The 24,668-nt window shown below is 34.3% G+C and overlaps 1 protein-coding gene and 1 long non-coding RNA gene across 8 annotated transcripts in view; one reads left to right on the forward strand and one right to left on the reverse strand.

Moving 5' to 3' along the window:
- The window catches only part of Piezo (piezo type mechanosensitive ion channel component), a 48,299-nt gene that overhangs the window by 3,048 nt on the left and 20,583 nt on the right, over positions 1-24,668 (forward strand). For 2 of the 7 annotated variants that reach the window (XM_089702624.1, XM_089702579.1), the window contains exons 3-28: positions 11,124-11,219; positions 11,675-11,886; positions 12,165-12,291; positions 12,501-12,747; positions 12,862-13,030; positions 13,352-13,486; positions 14,776-14,884; positions 15,278-15,359; positions 15,446-15,677; positions 16,091-16,289; positions 17,570-17,769; positions 18,057-18,205; positions 18,391-18,534; positions 18,695-18,764; positions 19,138-19,262; positions 19,616-19,811; positions 20,091-20,270; positions 20,358-20,527; positions 20,770-20,902; positions 21,372-21,599; positions 21,933-22,171; positions 22,290-22,475; positions 22,868-23,057; positions 23,566-23,717; positions 23,856-24,019; positions 24,155-24,628. In XM_089702624.1, coding sequence (XP_089558750.1) covers positions 11,124-11,219; positions 11,675-11,886; positions 12,165-12,291; positions 12,501-12,747; positions 12,862-13,030; positions 13,352-13,486; positions 14,776-14,884; positions 15,278-15,359; positions 15,446-15,677; positions 16,091-16,289; positions 17,570-17,769; positions 18,057-18,205; positions 18,391-18,534; positions 18,695-18,764; positions 19,138-19,262; positions 19,616-19,811; positions 20,091-20,270; positions 20,358-20,527; positions 20,770-20,902; positions 21,372-21,599; positions 21,933-22,171; positions 22,290-22,475; positions 22,868-23,057; positions 23,566-23,717; positions 23,856-24,019; positions 24,155-24,628 — 4,608 coding nt within the window. Of the gene's footprint in view, positions 1-11,123; positions 11,220-11,674; positions 11,887-12,164; positions 12,292-12,500; positions 12,748-12,861; positions 13,031-13,351; positions 13,505-14,096; positions 14,157-14,775; positions 14,885-15,277; positions 15,360-15,445; positions 15,678-16,090; positions 16,290-17,569; positions 17,770-18,056; positions 18,206-18,390; positions 18,535-18,694; positions 18,765-19,137; positions 19,263-19,615; positions 19,812-20,090; positions 20,271-20,357; positions 20,528-20,769; positions 20,903-21,371; positions 21,600-21,932; positions 22,172-22,289; positions 22,476-22,867; positions 23,058-23,565; positions 23,718-23,855; positions 24,020-24,154; positions 24,629-24,668 lie in introns of all 7 variants that reach the window. The other 5 variants (XM_089702608.1, XM_089702616.1, XM_089702570.1 and 2 more) reach the window with 4 other exon arrangements.
- On the reverse strand, positions 4,538-6,036 carry LOC149490310 (uncharacterized). The gene is made up of 3 exons (XR_016316497.1): positions 5,464-6,036; positions 5,276-5,337; positions 4,538-5,201 (listed from the first exon to the last, which is right to left on the reverse strand). It is a non-coding gene; the product is annotated as an uncharacterized LOC149490310 (long non-coding RNA).

A 24,668-nucleotide genomic window follows, 5' to 3' on the forward strand; every position in this document is an offset into this window, starting at 1 on the left:
ACCTTTGATTACTCCGCCAAATTGCACGACCCCTTATGATTGCGTGATCGCAAACCGTGGCGGCCGCGGCGTTTGTTGACTCGATGGTTGTAGCGAACTGCGAAGTTTGTACGCACACTTGTTCATAAAGCTTCAGAGTCCAGAGACATAATTGATTATAGTGAAATATTATAGAATTTTTCCGTGGCTCGCGATTGTAGAGTCCCAGATCTAGAGATCTTAGATCACAATTCACAGTAAATTTTCCAGAATGTTGAAGCGTACTTCTTCGTATCTAATAGTTAGGTACTGCAACGGCTAGAGCTGTATATACTAAGTATGATTTGGGACTCGTTTACTTAACTAATGGACCACGCCTGTCTGCACCTTGTCCTTAATTAAATGTCTGGCCATCCATTTCGAAGACTACAAGTTTAAACAATAAACTTCACTACACTACACATAAATCTATTGGATACAAAACATTTTCAAGCAGATAGTCCTGAAAGTAGATTAATATAGACTGTATTGTGTTAATATTATACGATAAATACTGAATAACGTTAGTGCAGGTCCACACTGCGAGCCTAGCGCGGTTGCGACGGCGGGCGCGAAATATCAAACGTATGAAACGCGCCTTTGCGTCCACATTGAAATGACTATGGCGGAAGCCTAGTGCGACGGTAATGAGCGAGCCAGCGCGCGTAGTTTTCAAACTCTCCTATACGCGCGTTCTGGCCACACTACGGGCCTAGTCAGCAAGCGACCCAATGCGCGGACGGCGGGGGTATCAAACCAGTTCGGTCTTGTCGCTCGACTTCTTATATTATATCCTTTATTGTTTTTCGTAAAATAGCGGTAAATACTTAATTGTTGAAGTGAAACTTCTTTATTTATAAGTGCGATTCAATCTAAAACACTTATATACACCACAGTAATTTTGTAGGGTATAATCTCAATTCTTCATATAAGATTCACCCGTTATTCCACTGTTTTATTTATTTCGTGTACAACTTCTATAATGATCTCATCTCAAAATCGGACTGTCCAGTAAAAATAGCAAATCGTCCAAAGTTTGCAACACCCGAAAAACGTCGAACCGCTACTTGAGCTCGCGCGTCGGTGTGGCCACCGCGAGCGCCCGCTCGTCGCGCCCGCCTAGGCCGCCGCCACCGCGCATTCAGTGTGGACGCACACTTAGTGTTTATGACATTTATTTTGCCATGTTTGTACACAGATTGATTCCTTAAATTGAATTATCTTTTTTATCTGATGCTAGGTAAGGTCACTTGTGATGTACAATTACATTGTCTGAATTGTCCATTTAATTAACCCTCGTTACGTTTGGTGTTAATATGGAATCTACTGGCATTATAAAATAAAATTGAAGTTTTAAAATGGATGTGTTTATAATCTGATCAAACCAGGAGAAACAAACTGACACAGATGTTATTTTAATGTATGAGTTATTGACCGCAACGTTTACACATTTGAATTCTCATTTCGCCTCTACAGCATTATAGCACCATATCACATTTTCTTTTAAGATATTTTAGCTTTTCATGCCAAATTGGAAAAGATAAGCCGATCTCATTTCCAGGCTTTCGGTGGGTAATGCAATTTATTTTGGAAATTACTAAATCGTAGATTATATTCTCTAGCTTTGTCTAGCTGCAGCGTCATGCCCATGTGACAAGATATTGTAAACACACCTTTACATTACTTTCATAATATAAAACAAGTTGCAAACACGACACCCGCACCGGGAGCTAAATAAAATTAATTAAACTCCTGGACCTTTCTATGTAATGACAGCAATGGTGTCAACTGTCACGCAATCTTCATTTGCTTCAATGACGACTATTACCATAAGTTCTAAAAAATCTCTAGGTCCCCACCCTGTTATATCTACATTACTGACCATAATATGATAATTTGTATCATAAATGTTAATCAATTTGAATTAACTTTTAAAAGTTATCAATGGAATAATGGAAAGAGAGTCGAGAACTCTTCAATGCATGTGTTACAACTGTTACAAGGTTGTAATTAGAAACGACTGCGTCGATTAACATTTCGTTTTCTAGGTGGATACTGCTTAGGTACAATTCAACTTATTTCAATGAATGTTATTTGTTTAAAAATAAGATAATTGATGGTGATCCTTTATTCCAAACTCAAACATTTATTTATTCTGACTTTTTCAAGAAGCACTTTTAAAAACGTTATAACATATTTTGCCATTTACCTTCGATTCTAAAAGCAGTTTCTATCGAGAAGAACCGGCACGAAACTCCGTAGTTGATCTTCCTTTAAAATCATCCCAATATACTCTTAAAAAAATTGCTACTAGCTCTACCTCTATACTCTTATTGTGTCCGATTTTAATTTTCCTTATATATAAGAATTCTTTATCGGACAATCTAAATTAGAAAGTTCGTTAAGAATAGAATGGTGCGGGAATTAAAGAGAATCGTGTCCAAACATTTTACGAGTGCAATCTCGGGTTCACGATAAATAGGTTTATAGATCTATGTTGGGAAACAGGTGACATATTCAATCTTCCTATGTTTACGTGCTTAAAGTGCGTCACACACGGTGAAGATACTATAATATTTTATCTTAAGATACTGTAATATTTTATATCACAGTATCTTAAGGTATCCGGTATCAGCGTTCTGACCATCATTTTTCTTATTGTCATTGCGTACTAAGACCCCTGTAGAACCGCCATCCTGTTACAAATGACCCGAAATTTTGTGGGTGTCGTACTGAAGTTACAGTAGGTACATTTTACGGTTTTGAGCAAAGCAGTACCTTATAGGTATTAAATAATTAGGTACTTGATATTTAATATCAGTTTTCTTTTAATTTTTTTTATTAATAATTTATTTTTTATTGGGTATGATTTTAAATTATTACAGTAAAAGAAATAGTCAAAGCTGAATTGCTATATTATGAAGCTACATTATGAAGTTTATTTCCAAGAAACATTACTGTTATTACTTTTTGAACAGCAGTTTAAATGACGTGTTATTGTATATTAAGCAAATCAAAACTCAATATTTATGAAACGGACAAAACGTTTGGCATTCCATGTAAAAGCAAATATACTACATTACCTAACTGTATAGAAACGCACCGATTTTGGACATCTACGTATTGGGCCGGCTTGCCTTATCGTTTCTGATTCACAAGGTCACACAGCAGTTCAACTGGTTAACTGACGTTATGATCTCATCACACTATCGAACTTGTTCTGAGTATAATTATTATAATTAGCACTGCCATATTACGTATGTATTCTAAGGTCTGCTTTTAGCCTTAATAGCATCATTTGGACCACAGACCACTAGGCATGTATGCTAAACCTTTTTCAATTAAATATATTTATGAATATTAAATATATTAATTAATACAAACGTTTATATTTCTGTTGCTTTTTAAAGGAAGGATTAAAAATACCGTAAGGTTTATATCCTTAATACTCCTTATAAATGCTTTCTAAGGAATTGGAATGTATCAGTTTCCAAAACAATCTACAGATTGCTATAAACATCTCTTTTTAGGTTTGCGCTCAGTAAGGTGACGAAATGAGTAGGTACGATTATTATTGATTGAGTAACGTACACGTTTTCGTATTTTCCCAGTTTTTAAATTCAAGTTGCAGATCGTAATTCTTGTACTGTTTATTTTCGTAACGTCGATAGTTTTAAAAGTAAACACTCTAGTTTTTTTACGCTCTAATTAGATTTGTTGAAGTACATACTGTATATTTAATTTAAGACGATACACAAAAAAAAATCCACTGCTTGGCGGGCGGAGTCTAATAGCTCGCTATCGCGAACGCGGGTGTGCGCGAAGTCATTCTTGCAAACTCGCCGCGCTGCCGCTGGCCGACTCGGGACAAACATGTATGGAGTCGTCATACAGTTATAATATTGTTATACTGTATTTATTTAATTGTTGATTTATTGGTTTTATTTTCTTGCTTATAAACAAATAATCTTCTTTTTAACAACTACTTAGACATTATTAATAATTATTATTATTTCGTAATGTTAACTTTATTACAAAATAATACAGGTTATAAATAATCTTTAAAATAACAAAAAATATTGTTACTCTGAAAAAATGAAATGGTACTCAATAACGCGGACTACTGAATTGATTTAGATAGAATTTGATGCTGACGTAGATATTACATCATGCCTAGAAATGAAAGGTACTATTTCTGAAAGAAGTTATAAACCCTAATTCTTCTCAGTCAAAGTCAAGAGTGGAAGATATCACTAATACAGTAAAACTGATGCGAAATGGATGTTAATTTGTATATTTTTTTGTTAGTTGTTACTTAATCACGTCAAGACTACATTACCAATTTTGATAAAATATAGCTAATTGCCTGGATTTACACATAGGATACTTTTTATCCGAACTGAACACTTCTGTGGGATAAAACAGGATTCACGATATAACCTAATTCCACGCGGGCAAAGCCGCGGTCGGAATGATATTTTTTTAAATAAAAAAATTGTTTTAAAAAAAACACAAAATATATTGACGCATGTATTTATTTTTTGCACTCTATTATAATTGTAATTATTCATTACAAATAATCAAAATAAAATAGCCAGAACAAAGTTAGGCCCTGGTAGGGTAGGTAGGCAGGTACAGCAATGTGAGACGAACACTGGCTTATTTATACCAAAAATAATGTATTATAAACATTAAATTAAGTTTACAACAAAAATACATAATATTAGCTAATGTGAAAACGAATCAACCAATCATCCCACAACAATGAAATGTGCACACAAATATTCATCCAAATCGGTTCATGTGATTAGGAGGAGTGACTGCAGCGCCATCTTCCGGGCCCAATTGTGTTTCCAGATCACCCAGGAACTCAATTTAATATACTTACACAAAATTTTTCGAAATGAAAACTCACATTACTATGTAAATATGAATATAAACCTGTTTTAGTACTAAGCAATTTCCCGCACAGGTGTAGTAAGTATAAATGAAATAAATATCAACATCAAATTCTTTATACAACATACTTATCTACCACCTACTAAGAAATGTAATTCTTGAAATTTTTTCGTATTTTTTTAAATATAATACTACTCCAATGAGCTCCTGTTCCATATTACATCCACCATACTTCCACTAAGTTCACCATGATTTTTTATTTCTTTGCACTTTGTTGCTTTTTGCTAAAAATGGAATCATGCGATAAAACCAGTAGAGCGTTGATAACATACATTTTTGACTGAATAAAGGTACTTACGAAGGAGTGGGTTCACATTGTGAACAATCAGTGGGTTTATTTTCCTTCTGGATTCCGGATTTCTGAAAAGATTATTTATGCTATAAATGAAAAAATCTTACACATTCGTTATGTACTTAAAACAGGGGTACATATCAAATATCGTCTATAATACAATTATCATCAAATTTAAAATAAAACCAACTTACTTCATTAATTTGTTCCAATTGTAAGCATTCTTTTTCCTCCAACCTTTATGTTTCTTCTTTTTATTTTCTTTATTGTCCCCATTTGTCTCATTTTGTCTTATCGTGTTGTCACCCTTTTTTACGATTGCGCAAGCGACACAAGTTCCCCGTGTGACGGCCGTAGCGGGAATGACTCGTGCAGCGATCGGGGTAGGAAGGTACAGGGCGGCTCTCGCTATATTGGCTGGTCGCGCGCTAATTTCAAGTATTTCTTGTTTATTTCAAAACCATCGCATATTTCAAAATTCTAACACGGTAGACGTATAGGTTGTATATTTTATAGTTAATATCCAAAAAGTCGTAACTTTACGTTTGTTATTTTGAAGATGCCAGAGATTAAAAAAAAATAACAATGAGAACTTTGTATTTTTTTTCTATCGAGAAAATATCATGGAATCATGTTTCTAAAACGGTAGACGTATTGTGTTACTATTGAACTTTCTTGTCAAGAATTTTCATCACGACAACTTTAATAATATAAAAATTACGAAGGTTTGAAAAGGGCCGTAAATGTTAGAAAAATTAATTCATCACCTTAAGTTACAGCTACAAGCCACACGTGGTAATCTAAATTGTCTTATTGTATTGGAATGATTAACAGTTAATATAATATTATTTAGGCATGAATCTATACAATCACCAGCGGAAATTGAGTGGGATAAACAATTGATAATAGAGTGCAGTTTTACATTAACAACAATATTGTATTTATCTACTTATTACAAATTGTGGATCACCCTTGGTTTCAAAATTTGTCCATGAACTTGGATTAACTGCTCAAAATTCGTACATCATAGAGTTCAATAAGTTTTGTATCACTTCTTGTGTCGCTACTAAAGAGTAAAGACCTATAAGTTATCAATTCATAGTGCTAGACTGAAATAATCCACATTTCATTTCATACGATGACAAATTAAGATGGGAACAACATATAAATAGCACAGTAAAAAGAATCAGAAGACTTATATTCGTGTTCAAAAATCTTCGGTCTATTGCCAACACTACTCTGCTCATCCAGGTATACAATGCTCTTTGCCACTGTATACTAACTTATTGTATATCTGTCTGGGGAGGAGCCTGCAAAACTCTAATGCTGCCTGTAGAAAGGGCGCAAAGGGCTGTCCTTAAGGTTATGTTCTACCTTAATTATAAACATCCTACAACTGATATATACAACAAATCAAATGTTCTTAGTGTTCGAAAATCTTATATTTACCAGTGCATCCGCAGAAAACATCGCATGATAGATCTTTCTAATACAGAGGTAAAAAGACTTAATCGGCTACCTATCCCCTCAACCTCATCCAAATTCGCTCAACATCAATATGAATTCTTAGCAACAAAATTGTATAATTTGTTAAATAGTAAATACAACGTTAGGGTTTTAAATCATAATAAAATTAAACGAGTTGTGAAAGATTGGCTAAAAGATATGGATTACGAAGAAACAGAAAAATTAATGATAGTAAATCACTAGGACGTATTCAACCACCCACCCACATGTCATACGTACTAACTTACTCACATGCTCTACACAAACACACACATGCACACACACAAACACATACACACATGCAAACACACACACACACACACACACACACACACTATATATATATATTTATTATATGCGAACAGATACGTGCACACAATATTTATAATGGGAATGACTTCTTAAAATTGAAATATTAACTTCAGTTTTTCCTTTTTTTTTTTGTATAGATATAGTTATATTTTTTTTTTCTCCTTTTATCTATTTTTACTGTATAAACATAAAACTGTGAGTTTGCAGAAACATATAAATATAATATAGATATAAAGACTGGGAAGAAACTGGCCTTCGAAACACAGTTTACCACTAGTTCGAAGGTCAGGGTCTGAACATAATGCTGTACCTGTTTCTTGAAAATAAATTTTTATTTTATTTTATTTTTATTTTATAGCACTTATAGAAGGCACTAAGTAGGCACTCAGTTAATTATTTCTCACTATATAAAATTCCAAGCAAATAGGTACCGGTCAAATGTGGCTACTTGACCACATTTTTTTACTTTTTCTTAGCTAACTTATTTATGTTAAACTTTTATTAACATTTTATGATTTGTTCATGTCATGAATGATTTCATCATTCACTTTTACTAGGTATTTCTTTAAAATATATTGAATCTGACATTATTTACAAATAAACGTAATACAGGTCAAGTTGACACTGATGTGGTATCTTGACCTTGCACATCAGTTTTCATAGGTAGATGCTTAACATTCTTGTTTTAGGCTAAGTTGCTATTACTTTTTAAGTCTTCGACTTTTTAAATATTGCAGCCCGAAGCTTTACAATAAACTGTTAGGCTCTGGCTACCTGGTCAAGTTGCCACGGGATTTGTTATGATTTCATACAAAGCATTACATGTCGGATAGGGTTGTCACAAATAAGACACCAATTTTAATGAACTATTTATTTATTAAACTAAATTTAATACATATGTATATGTATATTACTTAATACTTATAGGTATTTATTAATAGGTAAGGAAACATTTATTTTTCATTAGAAATATGTATGTTAAATCGTTGTCATCAAAGAGAGTATAAGTATCTGGATTGTCCGAAATTTGCAGCAAATTTATTGATTTTACTATGCAAAACTCGAAACAGATAAAAAAAAGGAAAAAATGCAGTCACGTTATTTTTTGTGTCAACCCTAGGCGTCGGTCAAGTTGCCACGCAGCGGTCAATGGCAACTTGACCTAACCTGAGGCATCAATGCCCAAGCAAATATTTCGACAGATGAGCCTAAAATTGGATAGTTCCCACTGTAAAATCAATCTCTAGGGTTTATTACACAACATATCAAAACTGTACTCACCTGAGATGTGCAGTTTAAGCTCTACAAACATAATAATACTGACACCGGCAAAAGATCCTTAGTCACAGTCACACTTCGATACGTTATATTGCGAGAACCAACAGCGTTACCGCTTTAAAATTAAAATATGTTGCCAATTAATATTTTAAAAACCTACCAACATCGATACGTTAGGTCAATTTGCTTTCAATTCTACAAAATTTGATATTTTGTTGTTAAACGGAAGGTGTGGTCAAGTTGCCAAGTAAAGGTCAAGTAGCCACATTTGACGGTACCTACATTGTCTTTTTTGCTTCCATGTGTAATGATTTTTAGCAGTTACCATTGTTTGTAAAGGCTCCTTTATATTTATAAAACGCCTAACCTTGACACGTCAGTCGTTACTAACTAAAAACAGTACACTAGAAATATTTCCCAAAACTATAATAGCTAAAACTGGCTAGCCACTTGATGACTTGAGACAGGAAACATGATGAGATAATCTTTTGTGAATATCCAAATATGTAGCTCTTATTAATAGCGCCAGGTCATTGATCTATTTACGAATGCTACAATGTTGCACAACTCTGCTCTATGTTGATTTTTTTAATAAAATAACTTTACCGCGCTCACAATAATCCCTTTTGCGGTAGGTACCTAGAGCCGATTGTTAAACCGAATGTTGTTTGCTTCACAAGTTATTATTTTCTTTGCCTACCCTATTTTTTGGATTTTGGGTAAGTAAATAACAAAAAGTTTATAAAAGCGATGTGCGTAAGCCATAAATTAGTGCACCATTTACAAAATCTGGTTTGAGCAGAGCTGAGTAAATTTTTCTATTTAAACAACTACAAATGTAAACTTGGCCTATATTCGTTTTGATTCTGACTCAGTGAACTCTAATTCGTGTCTGTAAGCCTATTACTGCTCCAAAATATACTACGTGGTGTTTTAAAATGCTGAATCTATTTTAAGTCTTATACTCAAACAATGCTAGAGCAAGAGAGCAAAAGCAATTCTTACTGAAGTAAAAATACATAATTCTTTGAGGATGTTTGTAGGCCATAACTTAGTGTACCTTCACAGAATTACCATGGCTTGATTCACGATTTGACTTTATACCTATAACTGCCGAATAAACTTCAGTGAGTAAGCGCTAACTACCATTTGTGTTCAGTCAATGGAACTTCTCACAACAATAATTTTCATTAGATATGAATTATAAAAAGATATATATGTACCTAAATGTAGATAATCATCAACATAATGTATTTGAATGATGTCTTATGTTGTGTTATTATGCATATAGTTACAAGTTATAATAATGCTATAATGTTAGTTATTATGAAAAATGAAGGGCTGGGTAATAGACGTCACAAGGCACAGGGGAATAATTTAACCGCATAATTCAAGGCCATATCCATAGCAGTTATGAGGATAAGTAAACGTTATATAATTTTAACGTAAAATATTGATATAAATCTGTAAAGAATCTAAAATGTCTCCCTATCTATCTAACTGGTCTGATAGGATTTTAATTGCTACTGGCTTAACAATAAGCCGATGATTGAAAAGCTTTTGAGTTAAATAAATTTTAAAAACAGTAAAAAGTAATGAAACTTTTTTTTAAATATACTTAACTGTTGAAAAAGATCATCTATGAACAGCTAACGGAACACGTTATTCTGTTGTGGGTGTGCATTGAATAGTAAAGCCGCAAATATTTATTTATAGATGCCACAATATCAATTACACAATGATAAGTAGCAGTATTGTCTTTCTTATTACCTACTCTGTTTACTCATTCAGTTAGAGCGATTAGCATAAACGTAAAATAAGTAGGTAATACTTCTGCAAATAAAGTTCTTTATTTATCAATTGATTAATAAATGTCGACATGAAAAATTTCTTACCGTTTCATGTTTTTTTCTTTTCGTTTGGAATAAAAGTTAAGTGCATAATAACATCAAAGAGCATCGGAAATACCAGGTCAGTTAATTTAGTACTGAAAGGGAATAGCAATAAAAGGCAGGTCGGTTCCAGATAGTGGAAAAATGGGTCGAAGTATAAAACGCGATATACGCTTGCTACGGTGAAATGTTAGCATGGCATTTCATCGCCAGGAAAATGCGCTTCGCATTATCAGATACGTAAGTAGGCTCGCGAAACGAACGATAACACTAAAAATATTTTTTGTTTACCATAAATATATTATGGACTGAGATATCCGATAGTATATCCTACTATCTAATCCTTTAAATATTTGTGTTTGAATTAAAAACTTCTTTTCTTCTTTCAACTTATATTATTTATATTATAAAAGTTCAATGTATAGGTTTAAGCTTTTTGCAGTTTACAATACATACATCTAATCGCTCTTAGTTCTTACGCAATGTTACCCGAGTTCTGATTCCACCTTGTGTTATGGTTCCAACTAACAATACTGTCTACACCTAAATAAACTTCTAATAACAATTCAATATTCATATTACCTATACGCTGATACATTTGATTGAAATCAAAGGCTAAATTTTGATGCCTAAAGAATACCGATGAGTTTTGAATATTTCAATTGTTATAATATGGTCTCAAGGATATTATAATATTACGTCACTCCTAGAGTATTAAGTTTAGGGTCTGGAAAGTGACGTAATCCCTAAAAACAAATACATATAGGTAAATGAATTACCGTGCAAATTGAATGCAACGCACATACCGATAACACATATTGATTTCATTGATAAGATTACTTGAACAAGCATCTGTTTTTTTGCAGGTATAGCACTACGACCGTTTGGCCTCTCCCTTATATACCTCCTTCTCTACTTAATAGCACCGTTCCCTCAAGTTCCTGACTCCAAAACGTTTAAAGGCAAGTATTTACGGCAACATATTCAGAACATTACAAAAATGTAATCTATTCAAATTGGCGTGAATCATGTTTATACATTTGTATGATTCACGACAAACTTTTATGGTTTACTCATGAAGAGTAGGTCTTAAAATAATTATCGACAAAATAGTAAATTAGGTACTAAATTATATTATTTAAAGTATCATAGTCTCTAATGAAACTGTGAATAAACTATGTAGGTCTATATTTGATGCCTGCCGAATAAGCAATTATTCGTAGGTGGAAAGGGCAATATTTACAGCTAATTGTTATCAAACATAAAATTTGTCGGGTCGTCGTCACAATTTGCTTTAAGAGATTACGTAAGCGTAGCATTCCTCAGTGGATATATGCATATAAACATGTGTTCTACTTTTTAGTGATAGCCGTATAATCTAAACAATAAATAATATGAATTTAAATAAAATTTTCAGGATGGCGAGGAAAATATCTTCTCTTGAATATCATCGTGTCTATTCTTCTATTATTAACGCATGCAGCATGGCACAGCGTGCTTGCAGCCTTCGGGAGCTATGGTTCAATTCTCGAAAAATATCCAATCATCAAAGAGATTGGACTTAATCTTGGCCTAGTCTCCTACAATGGTATAGATCCACTCATGGCAATTCACTATTTGGCCCCAGAGGTAAATTTGATACAAACATTATATTTTCTGATAATAATATAGATGAAGGTCAGTCACCACATGTGTTTGTTTATGGAAGCAATATAACCATGAATCAAATGTTTCGTATCGACTATAAATTAGAATTACTCACAGAATTTCATAAACCAACCAGTCTATTGTTTAGATTATTCTTTCAGAAATTTATGATTATTATATTTTTTTACTATAATATCAGTAGTAAACGTTAACAGTAATAAAATGTTAGCGTATTTGTTACACGTAATATTTCTTTCCAGTTAGTAATGACAGGCGTGTCCCTTGCTGTGTATATAATGGTCCGGAAACTCCTCGTCGGCTCACCTACTGAGGAAGTTGAGAGGAAAGACTCTAAACATCAGAATTTTCCTTTACTAACTAGTGCTGGTGGGTACACCATAATTTTCATGATTTTGGCACAGTTACAATTTTATAAAAATTGAAAATATTCATTTAATGTTTAAGTTTTTTCACTGATTTTATTGCCTCATCAAACAGTTAATATAACCTCTTTGAATGCCAAGTATATTGGATAATTTTTGGGATAAAAAACTATCTCCAACGAACAACGTAGGTAAATATTTCTCCTTTCACAGGCAAATACGCAGCGTTATTCCTCATAATGTTCTCCGGTATAATGCGGCCTAGTATCACTTCGGGGATATATTTCCTCGTGTTCATGGGGGCAGCTACAGCTTGGGCTCTAGGTCGGCCATTAGAGCGCGGCTTTGCGGTTATAAGTCGGTGTGTGATGGCCATCATGGGGGTCCATATAGCTGTTCTGCTGGTGTACCAGTGCTCTTGGCTCATCGAGATATATCCACCTGATATGGACATGGCTAGGTGAGTTGTAGAGCAGAGCGTCAATATATCTTTATTTGTCTTGTGATAATATTGTTTACACTAAAAAAGTCGACAACTATTGTCTATCTATTATTATTTATACCTTATTTTCAGATACTTCGGTTTAACCAAACTAGTTATAATAAATAGTACAAATTCATCGACAAGTTTTACATACGAAGTCACGGAAGATCACATGTGGGCGACGCTGGCGAGCCCTCTAGTCATTCTGTTCGCATATTTCTTTCTGGCTATTGAATCGAGAGAACTCTTCAAGCCCAAGGTATGTAAACGCCAAACTATTAAACTTTCTATTGCATTTTGATACGAATGATAAACTTTTCAATTAACGTTAACTGACTAATAGTTCTGCGCTTTAATAGAATTTGGAACGGACGTCGCAATTAACACTGTTGCGTAGATTTGGCAAGTTTTGTTATGTAGTTTGTACACACTCATACCTTTATAAGTACGGGCTTAGGTGCTACTATTGCGGTGCATTTATAAGCTACAGTTCATAACACTAGCAATTTATGATGGGCATTAAAGCCACGCTAGGGTTGTACACGTAATGAAATTTATTAATGCTGATGGGGCGGTATAGGCGAAGAAAAAGAGTGCTTTAACTGGTGTAGAAGCGGGAAAAGTGAATGGATCGCTTTTGCGCGGTGTTTCGTTCCACCGCGCCAGCCGGTACGCGCCGAGAGACAAATGGAGAAACGCAACGAAAAAAGTTCGAGTAAGCACGCCCCTGGATGTACGCACAAATGTCAAATTTTCATCTATGCACTTTTTATAGTATTTTGGTTAGCACATGGTTGTATAAATACTATATGGCATAATAATTGGATTTTAATAAAATTAACGGATTCCGTACTAAAACGATGATAAAGAACCTTTTGTCCTTTAATTATTATATTTTCCCAACAATTATCGATGCCCATATTTAGGTGTCTTACTGGAAATTTTTAAGTTTGCAAGGGTGTAAATTTGATCAAGAAATAACTTTATAATAGCTATGAGGAGTGAAATAATAATAACCAATATTAATATTGATGTTCAAATCAATTTTGTACGGATTCCTCGGTTTATAAGATATTTTCTCTTTTGAAATTATGTATTGTTACTTATGTAGTTGTCTTAGGGCTTTGTAGGAATACATATGTAGTAATAATGTAAATAAGGCACTCGTAGTAGCACACTGATTGGGTAATTAGATAACATGAAGTTGGCACTAAAGCAAGGCATGTCCGCTTCTACTAACATTGTAAAATAACATTTTGTTTCTTTTACGTATCTTGTTTTTTTTTTAATTTTATTTTTGCAGCCTGTTTTTCATTCTTTTGTAGGTTGCATATTCGTACATAAATTCCCAAGCACTGCGCGGTGACACCGGTGAGACTACTCCCGTGGGTATTAATTTTTTTTCTTTTAATCAATCATGATATCATTCTGTGTGTCTGGGAACCATATCTGGATCATGACCATGTGTTTCTGCTTGCATTGCTTTGTGTCCACCAGTATGCTAGAGCACTTGTAGTTGATTAGTGTTGCTTTTAATCATTAATATTAATTTGTACTTTTCAAAATTTTGAATGTATTTGTTGTGTTTGTGTGTGTTTTATGTTTGGACGTAGTTAAGGTACTGTTGAAATAATTTAATCCTGATATATAAAATTTATAAAACATCTTTTTATGTGGTTAAGAATAAAGTTATGCTATTAGTAGTTGCACTGCTCAAAATGCTTATGAAAACTCATTCGAATGGGTTGTAAATTAATTATCTTATTTCGCATTTCGATTCCTAGCGAAGACCAAAACGGTTTCAAAGTCACAAAGCACAGAAAGTTGTTCTATTATTAAATCTATTATCAAAAGATAGAAAATAATATTTATTTACTCATGATGAACTTCCAATGGTAAAAGACGATATAAAATAAAATTCGAGCACAAGTATTACATGGAAAAACACATCAACATTAATAAAATTGTCTAAGCATATATTAATCTATATTATATTATGTATAGTTAATCAGCACAATTAGTCCAAGCAAGCGATGGTCCAGCGTAAGATCGGGTTCTGTGTCTCGACCATTGCATCAAGATTCTACTGGATCCGTAGTAGTACCAGATGAAGGTATGTTGATTGAATTTAAGGGGTAAACAAATTCAATATTTATCGCAATTGATATAGAGTTCATTTTGAGATTCTTAGCTGACTTCAGACCATGTTAAACAAAATATTGTTTATGATTAATGTCAAAAAAGGCTGCATACAAAATTATGAGAACAACGAGTCATATTAGGATTTAATTAGAAGATCAAGAAGGTTATATGGGGTCATCTCACAAAATACAATTGGTAATTTGAAACATCGAATGACGTAATTATTAACCATTCGAATAGTGATTCACTTTTGCCAACGACTTTTGCATTAAAAAATCACGTACATTTGATATGATAAACAGGTTATTGTTCGCTGCATGTGAAACTCACATTTTTATCTTAATAAATGCATCTTTTGTTTCAGAATCTGTTATGGAAGTTGAAGAACCAACTTTGTTGGATGATATAATATCTGCTATCATTGACTTTTTCCAAGTGCTTGTTAGGTAATAAAAAAACAAAAATAAATGATACTGGGTTATGGAAAAATAGTGGAATGGAATGGAAAATTACATTTTTTTACATTTTCCAGGTCATCCTACATAGCAACAACGATAACAATGATGGCTTGGAGCATAATGTTCCACTCTTGGTTGACCTTCGTGTTCCTAATGTGGGCAAATATTGTGTGGCTCTGTCAGGACCAACGATCTTTTATGCTTAAGACGAGTCCTATATTGGTCCTATACGCCATGTTACTGCTATTAGCTCAGTATATTTATGGAATGAATCTTTACGAATATGAACTGCCTTCTAATATTACGGTGGGTTATTTTTATTTTCACTTTGTAACTTGTTTAGTCGTAGTAGTTAATTAGTTACTGATTAAGCTTATAAATTGACTAGCTTTCCGCCTGCGGCTTCGCCCGCGTTTTAAAAAAAAAACCCGCATAGTTCCCGTTCCCGTGGGATTTCCGGGATAAAACCTAGCCTATGTCACTCAGAAATGATGTAGCTTTCCAACAGTGAAAGAATTTTTCAAATCTGCCAAGTAGTTTCGGAGCCTATTCAATTCATACAAACAAACAAACAAACAAAAAATCAAACCTTTCCTCTTTATAATATTTGTATAGATTTACCTGGCTTATAACAAGTTTTGTTAGCAGCAGTTACTGCCTGAGCCAAGCTACATATTTTTTTATCAAGTGCTTATACTACAATCGAGGTACCCCCACAGGAGGTGAATCTTCGGCAAATAGGCCTGGGCCGCGTGGACGGCGAGCCGTGCGTGCCGCTGCTCATCAAGTCACTGTTCACGTGCATGTTCTGGGTGACGTTGCGGCAACGCGTGCAGGAGATCCGGCAACGTCGCCAGTCCGCCGCCGTCACCGACATGGCGGCGCCGCTGCAGCTCACCGTCTCCACCGCGGCCAGTGGTGGGTACAGTCACGTGCACGTGCCGGCGACGGTGCGGCAACGCGTGCAGGAGATCCGGCATCGTCGCCAGTCCGCCGCCGTCACCGATGTGCTCGGATGCATTTATTTGCGAATTTATATAATTTAACCAGTATAATGTAATTGGTATACCAATAAGATAAACAAACTTCTCTATTCATATTAATAGAGTTCTGACCTCGAGAAGTTGCACGCAAACAATAATTAGGTCTATATGTTATTATTTCATAAGATGGATTGTTTTGTAATAACAAAGTCAGAGATAAAACTAAAAATATATTTTAAATGCTACAAAACAGGTCTGGCGCACGGTAATTATGTTTTATTGACATAAAATTACTAATTTTGTTAATATTTTATAAACTACATATTGCCAAATTAATTTTCTATTTATAATTATGATTTTGAAATATGAGCACAGAAGATTTACTATTCATGTTTATATTATGCACGATAATTCTAATTGAATTTTTTTAAAGAAAATCTCGTTGAATCCTATGCACCCCTTTCTCTAAATTTACCTCATATATTTTCTAAAACATCACTTTCTAATCGAAAAACTTTCTTATTTTCACTTTTTTAATAACTGACCTACGTTCTTATATTCTAAAACTCAAAAATAACATTTTTATATCATAACTAGCGGTCCGCCCCGGCTTCGCCCGTGGTACATATGAAAAATAGATGTTGGCCGATTCTCAGACTTACCCGATATGCGCAGAAAATTTAATGAGAATCGGTCCACCCGTTTCGGAGGAGTATGCAGACTAACATTGTGACACGAGAATTTTATATATAAGACTAGCGGCCCGCCCCGGCTTCGCCCGTGGTACATATGAAAAATAGATGTTGGCCGATTCTCAGACTTACCCGATATGCACAGAAAATTTCATGAGAATCGGTCCACCCGTTTCGGAGGAGTATGCAGACTAACATTGTGACACGAGAATTTTATATATACTTATTAAGACTAGCGGCCCGCCCCGGCTTCGCCCGTGGTACATATGAAAAATAGATGTTGGCCGATTCTCAGACTTACCCGATATGCACAGAAAATTTCATGAGAATCGGTCCACCCGTTTCGGAGGAGTATGCAGACTAACATTGTGACACGAGAATTTTATATATAAGATGTATTTTCTTATGTAAAATCGACGTTGGAGCCAAATATGAAAAATATTGACTAACGTCGATTATACGTTATAAAATTGTTTTTTTTTTTCCATTACAGCCTTGACAATATATTTTATTAATGTTTCAGTATTAGAAGCAGAACGTGAAGACGAGAACCGATCTCGACTCTTACGTGCACTAGGAGAGTGGTTACGGGCCATGTGCGCTCGATATTGGATCTACGTAGTGGTGATAATGCTATTCGTTATTGGTGTCACAGGGGATCGGATGACGATATTCCGCATCATTTATATGTTCCTGTTCCTTGGGTTTATACTTATGTTCCAAGTATGTGAAAAATTATAATCTAAAATATGTTACCTATATCTAAAAGATCACTTAATAAATTTACAATAAATCGCTTATAACTAAGCTATTTTATAAGCAAAAATGGCTAAGATATTGGAACTTTTGTTTTTGATGATCAAAGGTGGGATATAAATTTGAAAATATGAAATGTAGCCGCTATTGTCTATTTAATTTGTTTTTGTTATTCTTGATGAGGGGATTGACCATTAAAGTCATTAAAATCAACATGAAATTGCACATTAATTATTTATTGTGTTTTATTTCAGATAAGTTGGTACTGGTGGCGAAGACTGATGTATATATTTTGGATAACAGTGATTATATACTCTATGATAAATCTTATATTGATCTATGTATACCAGTTTGATAATTTCTCCAAAATGATTGAAACATATCTTATGATTAATGAGAGACTGTAAGTAGATCGTAGAAATTCATGATTTTTTTAATGTGTTTGAATAGATGCATTTTCAGAACACCTAAAAACTAACCAATTTACTTGAGTTATGTTACGACGAAGTACTACTTATATACCAATAAAAATTCTACGAACACTATACTATTTATTATGCCTCACTTTAAATTATTCTCTGTTTTCAGGCAGCACGATCTAGGTCTTGACACATATCATCCAGCTGATTTATTTGTGAAGCTTCTAACTCCAACGCTTTTCTTGATAATCACGATAATGCAAGTGCATTATTTCCACAAAGACTTCATGGAGTTATCGGACCCGAAAACAATGTAAATATAATAAAGCTTTATATACTGCATTTATTATAATACTTATTTGATTTGAATTTTCATTTAAACAAAATATTCATATCAAAAATATGCCTTTGTATCTCAGTAAAATAACGTAAACTAAGTAAAACTTATGGATCTATTGCTTTTTTTATGACAGATCAGATAGCATAGTTCGAGAAGCTGGATCCAATCGGCCTAGCCAAGTTCAATCTACAATGAAAGATGATGTAAGTAACATTTCTTTTCCGTTCTAATTAAATTAATTTTAAAATAATACAATATATAAAGAGGAAAATTTTGACACTAAAAAACACTTCTAATATAAAACTTAAATAACATTATTTCGACTGCAAAGTAATTGCAACAGGAGGATAAGGAAGCCTCTTGAAGGCCGTAGGAGTGTTGAAACATATCGCAAATGGTTGTATTGCTTTACATGTAAATTCATTAACTTATAACGCATGCCATGCATATTAATTATCTTTATGAAAAACAATAACTTATTTACAATCGCATCGGAAAAGGTATTCACCTTTCATATTTCACCAAAATCCAGTATACATAATTTAGCTCTGCAACAATATTTTTCTTTTAATTAAGCTACCAGCTCTTCCGGATGAAGAAGAGCGCGAGATTCAAGGAACTAATTCGCCAAGTGACACTGAAGTCGAACAATCTATGGCTACGTCTTCCATACATACTGCGGCTAGACGATCAATGCACAGGTAATGTGTAAACAACATTTAGAGTTCGTTTAAATAAAAATTTAAGAACATTTCAAGTGTACCTTGTATGTATGTGGTAAAGATTGAGTTTCGGAACTCTGTAACTGTTTAATGAGTACGGCATGATGGCAAAGTGCTAACAAGTAAAGCGAATACGATAAACAGCATTCTTGGACCGTTTACTTATTCTATTTCGATAATTTTCGCGTGACAAATTATAGTGATCAAGCATAGTAATAAATATGCCAGATAAATAATATAACTTTTATTTGAAAATGTTATAATCAAATATTTATATTACTGAACAATTTTCATAATTTTACAGTAAATTATTGTTTAATTTATATTCACAGGAAACCCTCCCGCAGCCGATCATACGCGCCAACAATAACGGAACGAGGTTCAATCAAGTTCCGTCCGTGGCTTGCAGCTAACTTCAATAAGATGAGAGCATTGCTGTTGCAGTGGACGGACAAGGCGTTTATATTCCTCGATATACATCTTATTAAGATCCTCTTTATTTCTCTGATGCTGCTGTGTGTGTTTAATGTGAGTTTGATTTTATGAAAAATATCTAAAACCTTTTTATTAGTAACGAAAATTTATTCAAATATCAGAAAATATCAAGTCATTTTCCCCACTATAAAAAGGTCATTGAGATTTTTTTAAAGATATAAATAATTTGATCACGAGGCGGGATTCGCATCTTTTTTGCCAACAGGGGCCGGATTCAAAATATTTGTGAAAACTTAAAGGCAATTCATCATTTTAAGCCCAAAAATTTCAAAAGCTATGTATGCAACTAAATTTACAAATATTTATTTTCAGGTTTGCGCGATGCACGTTCCAATAATGATTTTAATATCACCAGCGCTATTGCTAAATTCTAGAAAACAACGATTTTGCATTCTTATCATATCGACGCTAATAAGTGTGTATCTAATGGCCAAGATGGTTTACCAAATTGAGTACATCAAGCATTCCTTCTTTGATGTAAATTGTACCATGGTAAGAATAGTTTAAATTTTTTGATGCTTATTTTAAAATTTGTGTGGAACAATATCAAGTCATTTTAAATAAAAAATATTTTAATAGGAGGGTGATAACAGCACAATAAACACAACAACATACAATAATGCTGAATGGATTGGCTTCTACAAGGCGACGCGTGAAAAGCCTCTAGTGGTTCTGTTGAAGGGATACATCGCTTTGATTGCAATGTTCACTTTCTATTCTTTGGTTACGTATCGACAGCAAACACACAGGTATTTATATTTTCTCATTTTTATTTTTTTGTTAATACTTTTTAATTACCGTTTGTGATAATAGTTTTCGAATAACCATAACATTTCTTAGACAAGGTTTAAATCAATTCAATGTATGTAAAAAGGTATTTTCTCTTAATTCATAAACTATCGAATAGTTTTTCATCTGAATTTTAACATGTACTTAAACTGCGTCTTATTTTTGTACTGAATGCGTGTAATTTATGTAATTTTTTTTACAGGGATTTGGGAGTTCTACCGCATACTAAAGAGAAGCTGATGTTCCCGGAAGTAACTCGTAAGGACGCTGACAAGGATTTGATACATTATATCAAATATTTATTCAACTACGGCTTCTATAAATTTGGCGTCGAAGTAAGTTTGTTATTAAAAAGTTTCCTTGTAAACTATTTTTGCTAAACTTTATTATAAACAAACTTTTTGCTAAATTAAGTTTTCGTATTCTGCCACTAGAGGTGCTGATTTCTCTTTCTGGGCTACAAAATGTAATTCCTTAAGTAAAATAACATGGTTGTAAAGAATTCTAAGAAGACTTTTTAACGTGATAACGTTTTTAAAATCGTTTTAGTCGGGTAACATGTTCAGAAACTTGTGTCACACCAAAACCTCACGAGCGCGATCGCAGGTATAACGAGAGAGAGACGGACCGATCTCCCGTCTCATCTCGAGCGCTGCCACCAATAAGACGTTATCACGTAAACATCTCGATCGTAAACCTACTTTACAAACAACCATTTTTTTTTAATATTGCCTAATACAAACAATATCGTCAAAATTCCAATTGAATACTTTTAATGTAAATAATAACTTTTTTTTGTTACAGATAACATTAATATGTTTAATGGGTGTGATCGGTTCTCGTATGGACCTATATGCCGTAATATACTCCGGATGGTTGTTAGCTCTTGTATCACTACGAAGGAAACCGCTAGCTAATCTGTGGCCTGCGTTTACTGGGCTAATAACACTCCTTGTGCCCTTACAGTATATGATCGCTGTTGGTTTTATGCCGCAGTTCTGTATAGACTATCCTTGGAGAGGTGATGATCAGGTAAATGGCAAAGTAATATAGCTTCTATGACTTATGGGATATGGTTGAAAGTCTCTCAACAATCTGTGGTCATCCTTTCTGCATTTTTATCACTTCTGATTGCGTTCGAATGTAGGATTTATATTAGTTTAGCTAATCGATTTTCATTATATTAATCAGTTTATAATCTGTCAATGTTGATGTTATCGCTGTTTAGAGATATTTCCGAACCGAAGTTTTTGGTGTGAAAAAAAGTTTCTATCCAAATTAAGTAGATGGCAACCAACTCCCTTAAAAAAATCTACCAAATTTTTATACGTCAAATAAAAACTCTAAGTAAACAATTTGTTTCAGCAAATGAAACACATACGCACATGGCTCTTTCTACCATACACGGCAGAACCGCCTCACGCTGCTAAACTGATATTCGATTTCTTCCTATTGATGTTTGCTTCGCGGCAACTGAAAGTGTTTAGAATAGAAAAGGCGCAAGGAGATAATTACCCGGGCGGGTCTAATAGCGAGGATATAGGCAAGGATTGGGAGACGCCGAACTTTGTCAATCCTGTGCCCGATTTTCTGTGTTATGTTGGGTAAGAATAGAAAAATTTAATGATTTGTAAGATTATATCCACATTATTAACCAAATTACCTTAAATTATAAGTGTTGCTAGTTTTTTTTTTCTATTAAATAGCATTTTTCCTTTGTAGGTCCTGGTTAGACGTGATCAAGCGGATGGTATTCCTAGGCATGCTGTGGGTCACACTAGCTATCATGTTCATGACGGGAACCAATCGTGTGAACTTATTCTCTATGGGCTATTTGATTGGCTCGTTTATATTCTTGTGGCAGGGGACTGACTTTTATCTGCGACCTAAAGATGCTATACTGCAATGGTATGATTTATTTGTGTTTCAAATTCACCTTTAATGACAAGAATACTTAAAATATTTTTCATTTTTTTTTACGTTAATTGCTACTTTTAGTTTACTGTTGCTAGATCGTATTATTTTAAATAAAAGTGTAATTTTAAATAGTGGATAAATGACCGAAATGAGGCATAAGATGATGTACAATGCGATTTTTAGTAAATGTTAACCAGTGTTACAGAAGAGATATTCTCTGTAACTTTTGCTGACGTGGGAACCTTTTTGACATCATCATAATTTTAAAATTGTATTTTACTTTGAATTTTATTGTCGTTTACTGTATCTTTGTTTTGGCGCCAAATAAATGAATTTGAATTTGAAAATTTGGTGTTTCTCAAAACCCCACTAACCAATTCCAGGTGGTCATGGCTAGTGCGGTACAACGTGTGCGTGGTGGTGATAAAGGCGGTGCTGCAGATCCCGGGCTGCATGTTCAGCCGCGTGATGCAGGAGCACGCGTGCTGGCTGGTGCAGCTGCTCGGTATCGGCTGCGTGGACAAGTTCGCGGGCGGCAATATCGCGCAGTTCCTCAAGATGCACTATGATAAGGTATGGCAATAAATATTTCAGGACAATAGGCATGACGAAAGACTTTGAAATCCTCGATCCGAAAATTTCTATGTTTTATTTTATTGATAATCTCATTAATCTTAATGTTTTAAATATTTCAAGTCACTATTTTTAATTTATTTATTATATATTTTCCCTTAAAAACACTAATTCGATCATTTATTGATACTGTCGTCATGTATATTTTCACAGTATGTGGATAATTTATTGTGCATGAAATTATAATTAGGGATGCTTATGTTATGCCAGCTTGATCCCGCTACTTCAGTCGCATGGATAAAAAGTAGCCTTTGCGCTTATGAGTTATGACTACATATTATAAAACAAAGTTCTCTGCAGTGACAGACTGTTTGACCGCGATTAACTAAAAAACCACTGCAACAATTTTCATTATGTATTACGCGTTGCATTATCATACATGATTAAAAAAAACACATAATTTATTTCTGTTTCATAACTATTATTATAAAAATTTATTCTTTGATAGGATACGGCTTGTTCTGTGCCTCAAGAAGATATTGGACTCGCTTGGGATGGAGTGTGTTTCGCCTTCCTCATACTGCAGCGAAGATTGTTCCACAGCTACTACTTTTACAGGGTTATTGATGAAAGTAAAGCAACTACAGTATTAGCTTCCAGGTTAGTTTGTTATTAATTTTATATTATGCTATAATGTATGTAAGTAATGAATTATATATTGAATTACTTCATTAAAACATATAACTTAATATAATAAATCCTATAAACTGTAATTGAATACCGTAATGATTTTTGTAGAGGTGCGGAATTAATAGAAGAACTTCGACAGAAGCAAATGATGATTCAAGAGGAACAAGAAATTAAAATACTTGAAAAGATAAAAGTGAAAATGGAAAGAATTAAAGCTAATCAGAAGAAAATACAGGGTGCTATGTCAAAGGAACCTGTGCATCACGATGCAGGTAATATTTTTCTAACTTTACGTAGAACACTAATATCATATACAATTATATCTCGTTATATTTATATGAAAAAAATAGGAGAGTTTATTAAAGTTGTAAATTGAGAATATTTTATTACTTCGGTATCAAAAATAGAAGAGGACGAAGAAGAAACGCAACAAGAGGAAACAGACCGAGTGCCGCTAGAGCGCGGTGAATCGGATGCCACAACGGTGCGCGGCTTCCACACTCCCGATAGTCCGGCGTCCCCTCGTGGTTTCCACACCCCCCTAACACCATCCCCTAGGCATACACCACCCCCCACCCCGTCTCCACCTCCACACCCCCTCCCCGCTTTGCCCGCTCCTGCTATCCAACCCGGCCCACCATCTCCATCATCCGCTTTAATGACAGTATCGCTCGATGCCTATCTAGAACCGCGTCGCATTTCTTTCGAATCCCCGCCTTCCTCTGAACTCCTCCCTCGCGCCCAAAGCCCGGAAGAATCCTATCCAGTATTCTCCCCCCCTCCCATCCGCCGACGTCACACCGTTGCAAGCCCGAGTGTTCTCCAGCGAACCTCCATTATATCGTACTCGAGCCGCGCCGAACCGAATTCTCACCATACGTGTAACTATGAACGATTTATTTTTAGTCGTTTATTCACTGC

Source organism: Colias philodice, chromosome 2, assembly GCF_061535455.1.
Source record: "Colias philodice isolate Cphi_HAF_F1 chromosome 2, ilColPhil1 Martin Lab GWU primary, whole genome shotgun sequence".
NCBI lineage: Eukaryota > Metazoa > Arthropoda > Insecta > Lepidoptera > Pieridae > Colias > Colias philodice.